Source organism: Sparus aurata, chromosome 10 (genome assembly GCF_900880675.1).
Source record: "Sparus aurata chromosome 10, fSpaAur1.1, whole genome shotgun sequence".
NCBI classification, from domain to species: Eukaryota; Metazoa; Chordata; class Actinopteri; order Spariformes; family Sparidae; genus Sparus; species Sparus aurata.
The window spans coordinates 11,528,568-11,536,787 of NC_044196.1; the positions used below are offsets into that span (position 1 = coordinate 11,528,568).

General features: G+C 45.6%; 1 protein-coding gene across 1 annotated transcript in view; it reads left to right on the plus strand.

Moving 5' to 3' along the window:
* dysf (dysferlin, limb girdle muscular dystrophy 2B (autosomal recessive)) overlaps nt 1–8,150 on the plus strand; it is a 75,752-nt gene extending 67,602 nt beyond the window's left edge. Inside the window, exons 45-51 of the mRNA XM_030430197.1 lie at nt 1,831–1,959; nt 2,056–2,211; nt 2,320–2,411; nt 4,360–4,530; nt 4,625–4,767; nt 7,792–7,931; nt 8,058–8,150. Of these exons, the coding sequence (XP_030286057.1) occupies nt 1,831–1,959; nt 2,056–2,211; nt 2,320–2,411; nt 4,360–4,530; nt 4,625–4,767; nt 7,792–7,931; nt 8,058–8,150 (924 nt within the window). The remainder of the gene's footprint in view (nt 1–1,830; nt 1,960–2,055; nt 2,212–2,319; nt 2,412–4,359; nt 4,531–4,624; nt 4,768–7,791; nt 7,932–8,057) is intronic.
* The last annotated feature ends 70 nt before the right edge of the window (nt 8,151–8,220 follow it).

Consider the following 8,220-nt stretch of genomic DNA (forward strand, 5'->3'; position numbering starts at 1 on the left):
CAAATGGCTGGAAATGGCCCCAGCTCTCCTTAAAATAACCATTTTTTTGCCACAGATATGGCTAGAAATTCCCCAATTTTCCGCTAAATTGTGCAGTTTTGCAGTTCAATGAGCACATGCTCAATAGTGTCTCCTTACTCCGCATTTCTAGACTCTCAGATAGTTATACTATATAAAACCATCATAGATTATACCACAAAGTGTGATACACTGACATAAAAATGGCGTGAAGGCTGTTGCTGTCTGTGCTTAGCAACGTTAGCATTGTGTTTACTATCTGTACTTAAAGAAACGGGACGTTAAGTCAGTTTTCTCTTCACATATCAACCCTCCAGCCCCTCGTGTTTCGTCTAAACCTCCCCCCTTCTCCTTTCGTCTCCCCCCCCCCCCCTCCCTCGATACTGGGTTTGGTGAAATGAACCGCTGTTTCCAGACCTCTCTCTCGTTTACATCATCCCCCTTCATCACTCTCTCTTTGTCCTGTTCCTCCCCCACGGCCTCACCCATGCTTTTCCAACTCTTTCACCCCTTCTCCACCCAGATCTCAGACCGTATACCCTTCACTCCTCTCATCTCCCCTCCTCCCACCCCTCTTTCCTAACTAGCCTCTTTGTTTAATTACAAAGAAGTTTAAAGTGTCGTCAAATAATCAGATGGCGGCTCCACTTATTGCCTAATTTTTGGGGGTAAATCATAAATCCTCACTTCCCCTCCTCCTCTTGACACTACTGTAATTTTGCCACTTCCACCACTTTTGTTTCCATCTCGGCCGTCATTCTTCTGTGAACGACAGTAACGAGGGAGTGCCGGCGTGCGACCGACGCAAACAAACATCGCTAATGAAAACAAATGAATCTTTTTGTGCTCTCGACACGTAGACGTCCCCGCCCAGCGCCCCTGCAGTGTGAGGTGTCAGATATTGTTGAGTAGCTTTTGGCAAACGTTTAAAATATCCAGTACCAGTGGAATTACACGGGCCAGAACTCGCTCTGATGTGTTCTGTTGGCAACCGGATGAAAAGCTGTTAAAAATAAAGATGATGCTGATGTTAATACCAAAGTGTGTCAGTCTGTTTTAAGATTACGACTGTCGCAAAAAACTTACATAATTCTCTTTTTAAATCTCACCCTTTTGCTCGTCATGCTTCCACTCTTCCACTCTTAATAAACACGACTCCTCATCATGTTTTTTAAGTCTTTCCAACAGATGTTTCAGACATTAAATCTGTGTATGTTTACAGTAAATAACAGTTCACCCAAAAATGGAAATCCTGTCATTATCTCCTCCGCTTCATGCTGATGTAAAGTCAGGTGGAATTTTAATAGTTCACAAAACATTTCTGGAGCTTCACAGCAAAACAGCGTTCTCCTAAACAACTGAAGAAGCTGGAAACTTGTTTTAAAATGTAAAAGAAAAACAGAAATAAACATAAAACAGCTCGTCTGAGATCCCAAACTAGTGTGAATAGATGTTATTTATACGCTTTCTTAAGCCTTAATGTTCATGTAGCTGCTAAGCTAAAAACATTAGCACGTTGGCGAGCTTTATGGAGCCATTTTATATGTTCTCAGAAATGTTTTGTGGACTACAAAACTTCCCCTGCTTTATTTTATGATAACTTTTGGGTGAACTGTTCCTTTGAATATCTTCTCTTGTATTGCATTGAATGTAGGTTGAACAGGATTTGTGTACCATCGCCTTTTTCATTTATATCTGACAACTTTCCCAGTACAGGGTTGTTATTTCTGTTTGAGCGTCACATGACCAGTTCTATCAACACATGTAGATATATTTGTATAAGATGTGATGAAGTCCTCTCCTCTTCCTCAGGTGTACGACCGGGAGTTGGAGAAGGTCGAGGGTTTCGAAGGTCTCTCGGATTTCTGCCAGACTTTCAAGCTGTACCGAGGAAAGACTCAGGATGAGGGAGAAGATCCGTCAGTGGTCGGAGAGTTCAAGGTAAAAACTGTGTTTTCTTTAACAGCAATTTATTGTCATTTTGTTTTCTCTCTTCTGTTTAGTTTACCCTTTCTGGTTTTACCCCGCGTCAACCAGGGTATGTTTAAGATCTACCCGCTACCGGACGACCCCTCCACCCCTCCTCCGCCCAGACAGTTCAGAAAACTTCCTCCCAACGGCATCGAGGAGTGTTTGGTCCGGGTCTACATCATCCAGGCTCAAGGCCTGCAGCCCAAGGACACCAACGGAAAGGTACGACGGGAGTCCTTCATACGATTTATTATAGACTTGAGGAAGCCAAAACAAAAATATAAGACAGCAAACTCGTTGATAATTTGTCTCCTGCGCTTGTGTTTTCAGTGCGACCCCTACGTGAAGATCACGTTGGGGAAAAAGACTGTGAACGACCATGAAAACTACATCCCCTGTACTCTGGATCCCGTCTTTGGAAAGTACGTACTGTCCTCGCTTCAGTTTGCAGACTGTGCTTTCCCAGGAGAGAATTCAGTCCGTCTCACATCGCTGTTTTCCCCCCAACGCCCTCAAAAATGTGATGCAACGACTGTGAACGCGTCACGTAAGATTAAAAACAAAGCTCACACGGGATCAGTCTGCAGCTTCGGTTGCTGGAAATTTGGATTCAGCCTTCAGTCTTTTCGCTCTTGTACTACTTGAATTTCTCTGGATCAACCCACAAAAACCGAGCTGTGGATTTGTACCGACCTCTTGCTCCGGGGCCCTCAGTGTTGGTGCATGTTTGGCTGTATGTGGAGGTCTTGTTCAGGATTAAACCAGGTGCTAAGTTGCTCTTTCATACCCTGATCCATTCAGTCATAGTCTGATGTAGTGGTGCGTATCTCCAGAACCTGCTCCAAGGAAAACCCACCTGTTCCCGCGCAGCTGGCTTCTCTTTCCTCCGAGGTCTTTCACTTTTCTTTAGTTCTGACTGTGTCACATTTAATTGCGGTTTCAGTCGCAGACTTTTAAAAAGCTGCACATGAGGCTCGAGGTTGCTCTCTCACTCATTCAGCGTGTTAAATGATGGGTGGACTTTCTCGCTCCAGCCCAAACACATTACTCAGGTTCAAAAACGAAGGCAATCTTTTCCATGAAGACATCCCAAAATGTAGAGTGGCAGTCAGAGGATGGCTGACTACGTGCTCGAGCTCACAGTCTGACAGATTTACCTCACACTCTTTAATATTGTAGTCATTATCTGATCACGTTTATTTCTCAGTCCTCAGTGTTTTCTTCTGCACGTCTCTCTCCAGCTTGGCCTCTTTCAGTTTGGCACCAGTAGGGGTCGCTGCCCTCACACCGATCACACCGATCACAGAGTTCAATACTGCTGCAAAGACATGCAGAGCACCTTTACTCAGGAAAAGAGTTCAGAGTTCCTCTTATCCTCTCTCTTCAGGAGGTTTTTATCTCATGTTGCATAAACTGTCAGGACAGAATACGACACAGGAAACAGTGTCTGAAAGTTCAGATACAGAACAATAATGTGAATGTGAGTAAAATGGGACGACTGATTGAAAATCAAAACCTGCTTTGACCTTTAATTTAGCCACTGAAAGGGTTCAGCTTTGTGGAATAACAAGAAAAAGTTATGTCACAATGGAAAATGTTTCGTCAAGCAGTGTTGCAAAGAGTCCCAAAAGTCTATCTTGAGTAAAAGTGAAGATATCTTGTTAAATTATTACTTTGGTACAAATGAAATGAATCTGATAATACATGTAAAAGTAGATGTATGTTTACTCTATAATATGTGTTGACTGATGACTTGATTTGGATCCAATATTCAGCATTTTTCTGATTCATGAAAAGTGTTTTTATTTCATTTTTTTCAACCTAATGCAGATAAAATATATGAATTTTAAAATACACTACTTTGGCTTCATGCAATCTGCAAATTAATAAGTTTAAGTCGCAGAAAATGCAGTACAAGTACCTCAGAGTTGTACTGAAGTACAGTACTCGAGTGGATGTTGTTACTGACATCATATTCAGGGCTCCAGACTTTTCTTTCCACAAAAAAAGATGGCTGAAAAACATTTTTTGACCCTCCAGAAGTGTCCCAAAAGCAAAAATATAGTTTTGTTACTATGTTATTAACGTCTAGAGTACGTTTACCTCCAAACTTTTTCACTACAAAGTTGTGTTATCACGTTAAACAGCAGTTCAATGTTCAGTGAGACTCTCAGTTAGCTCCATTAGCTGTTAGCTCTATTAGCTGTTAGCTCTGTTAGCTGTTAGCCTCCGTTAGCTAGTGCATTTCCTGCCTCTTCTCAGATTTCAAAATGTCAAACTTTTTGTTGAGCTCAGCAGTGCATCATGGGAAAGTTCTGGTATAGATGTGATGATGTCACATGTTTTCGTCGCCCTCCTCTTTTCTGTCAGGATGTTCGAGCTCACGTGCTCCCTCCCTCTGGACAAGGACCTCCGGGTGATGGTGTACGACCACGACATCCTGACCCGAGACGAGAAGATCGGCGAGACGACCATCGACCTGGAGAACCGCTTCCTGTCCAAATACGGAGCCCTGTGTGGCCTGCCGCAGTCCTACTGCATGTGAGTGCAGACAAACACCTCTGTAGTAAAGCAAACTCTCTCTCTCTCTCTCTCCGTCACACACACTCTATGTCTATGTCTCTCGCCCCGTTAGCTCGGGGATAAACCAGTGGCGAGACCAGCTGACACCGCGGCAGCTGCTGCACCGAGTGTGTGAGCGGCGAAACCTGCCAAAGCCCGTCTACCAGGAAGACGTGGTCCACTTCAGAGGAGACCAGTACACGGCCGCGGACCTGGGTGAGTGACGAGGACCAGAATCTGTGTGTGTGTGTGTGTGTGTGTAAAGCCACCATGAATTAAAACCGACGAGGGAGAGTGAGAGGCTGGAAAGCTTCAAGTGCAGGGTAGTTCGATTAAGGCATCATTGGCGCCACTGAACACACACACACTCTCACACACTCTCACACACACACACACACACACACTGATTGACTCAGACGCCATCAGACCTTCCACCATTAAAAAAGAGTCAGTTTAATGAAGGTATAAACGCTCAGGCCGACACACACGTAAGCGCAGTGTGCTATACGTGTGTGTGTGTCGGTCGTTACACAATCGGTTAATTCGCAGCGCATAAATCACTCTGCACCGTCGACCCGCTCCACCCATATCTCCATCGACCGCTCTGCTTCTCCTTTCTCTCTTTGGATTTTCTGCCCGTTGACGTCTCCGTGCTGGCGACAGTCGTGGACGGAGGTGACGTGTTTTTTTCGGGTATGCTTTGAGGGAATTTCTTCAGATTTGGTGCAAATGTCCACGACGACTCGAGGAAGAACTGGTCCGAATTTGTTGGCCAAAGGTCGAAAAGGTCAAACACACCGTGACCTCACAAAGACACGTGTTTGGCCATGACGACCGTAGATTATGATACAGTTAACAGGATGGAGTTATGACATCTGATATCTAAAAGGTCAGAGGTTAAAGGACTGTGACATCAGAGTGTTCTGGCCACGAGGTGTTAGATCTACTTTTTCCACCATTTGAGGTTTAACTGAACTTCCTTTAGCTACTTCACCTTGTTACGTAACATTTGAAGGCACATGACGCCACCTACCCGCCATCATCATCATCATCTTCTCCTCCTTCTTCTTCACCTTCTTCTTCTTCTTCTTCTTCTTCACCTTCTTCTTCTTCTCCTTCCTCTTCTTCACCTTCTTTTCTTTTTGTCTCCTTCTCCTCCTTCTTCTTCTTCCCCCTCACTTCTCTCCACGTCTCCATCTTCCTCCTCTTCTTCTGGAGGAGGGGGGAGTTAAACCACAGGACCACCTGAAAAGCGATGAGATAAATATTCAGGATTCATTTTCACCCCGACACACACGCACACACACACACACACACACACACACACACACATGTTCCGTGGCTGGTGCGATGCGAGGTCATGGTTGTCGTCGTGGTGATTTATGGTACTGTGTGTGTGTGTGTGTGCGAGCCAATGTCAACATCGTGGTCGTCTCTCGGTTAGCGAGGAGCCGCCGCCGCGCTCTCTTTCCACAGTTGCCGCGGTTACCGTGCGTCAGCCCGCTGTCCGTCAAACAGCGGTTGCTAATTTGCCGAGAGGACGAGCTCCTCTTCCTCTCCGACCTCTGGTTCTGGTTCTGGTTCTGGACTCTCTCTGTTTTCAGTCTCAGTCTTTACTCCTCCATCTTTCTGTCCTCCACCTCTCTGTCCTCCATCTTTCTCTCCTCCATCTTTCTCTCCTCCATCTTTCTGTCCTCTGTCTCTCTGTCCTCCATCTTTCTTTCCTCCATCTTTCTGTCCTCCATCTTTCTTTCCTCCATCTTTCTCTCCTCCATCTTTCTGTCCTCCATCTTTCTTTCCTCCATCTTTCTCTCCTCCATCTTTCTGTCCTCTGTCTCTCTGTCCTCCTTCTTTCTTTCCTCCATCTTTCTGTCCTCCATCTCTCTGTCCTCCATCTTTCTCTCCTCCACTTTTCTGTCCTCCATCTGTCTGTCCTCCACCTCTCTGTCCTCTGTCTCTCTGTCCTCCACCTCTCTGTCCTCCATCTTTCTGTCCTCCATCTTTCTGTCCTCCATCTTTCTGTCCTCCATCTTTCTCTCCTCCTTCTTTCTTTCCTCCATCTTTCTGTCCTCCATCTTTCTCTCCTCCATCTCTCTGTCCTCCATCTTTCTTTCCTCCATCTTTCTCTCCTCCATCTTTCTGTCCTCTGTCTCTCTGTCCTCCTTCTTTCTCTCCTCCATCTTTCTGTCCTCTGTCTCTCTGTCCTCCATCTTTCTCTCCTCCACTTTTCTGTCCTCCATCTGTCTGTCCTCCACCTCTCTGTCCTCTGTCTCTGTGTCCTCCATCTTTCTGTCTTCCACCTCTCTGTCCTCCACCTCTCTGTCCTCCACCTCTCTGTCCTCCATCTTTCTGTCCTCCATCTTTCTGTCCTCCATCTTTTGTCCTCCACCTCTCTGTTTCCTTTTTGTCTCTTTCTCACTTGTGTTTACTTGACTCTCTTCCTCTATCCTCATCTCTTACCATCTTCTCATCTCCTCTTTTGTCACCTCTTGTCTCCTTTCCTTTCAGCTCGCATCATTTCCTCTCCTCCTTTGTCATCCATAACTTTGTAAAGTGTAAGATGTAAAAATGTTTGTTTCCTTTTCCTCCTTTATCCCCTCTCCTTTATTTCTTTCTTACCTCTTTTGTCTCCTTTCCTCTGTCTTTCCCTCCCTCTGTCTCCTCTTGTCAGTGTTTCTCTACTTTACCATTTTCTTCTTTCCTTTCCTTCCCTCCTTTATCCCCTCTCCTTTCTCCTCCAGTCTACCCTCATTCACTTCCTTTCTTCCTTCCTTTGTCTCCCTTCCTTTCCTTTCTTTTCCTTTCCTTTCCTCCTCTCCTCTCCTCTCCTCTCAGTCGAGGTGACTTAAAGTTTACAGTCATAAACTTTTGACGTTAGTTTGATATTTTAGTTTTGCTTGGAAGAAACACAGATTTTCCTCATTCAGTTGTGATGCAGAGACCAATGAACAGCTTAGCGTGTGTGTGTGTGTGTGTGTGTGTGTGTGTGTGTGTGCGTGTGTGTGTGTGTGTGTGTGTGTGTGTGTGCGTGTGTGCGTGTGTGTGTGTGTGTGTGTGTGTGTGTGTGAATAATGAATAATTCCTGTGTGAGCCGCTCTCCTCCCAGTCCACCCAGTACTCTGTGTTTCCATTCTCCACTCTGAGAGCTTTAACAGTCGTATAAAGAGTGTTATGACCTTCACTTAAACCTCTCTGTGTGTGTGTGTGTGTGTGTGTGTGTGTGTGTGTGTGTGTTTTCAGAGGACAGAAACGTGTCCAAACGCCACCTCGGTCCGATGAAGGAGCGCCTGTCCCTCCACATCTTGAGGAAACTGGGTCTGGTACCGGAGCACGTGGAGAACCGACCGCTGTACAGTCCTCTGCAGCCCGACATCGAGCAGGTAACACACACACACACACACACACACTTATATGTGTGTCACATCTGTTTCCGTTGCGATCCGTCGGTTTGTTTTTGTTCCTCGTCCATTCCTGTCTTCTGATTGGTTGTTGGTGCTGTCCGTCAGGGGCGCCTGATGATGTGGGTCGACCTGTTCCCCAAGTCTCTGGGACCACCCGGACCCCCGTTCAACATCACACCACGCAAGGCCAAGAAGTAGGAGCACACACACACACACACACACACAGTCAGTCAGTGAATCGGTCAATCAATCAATAAGTATGTTCAAT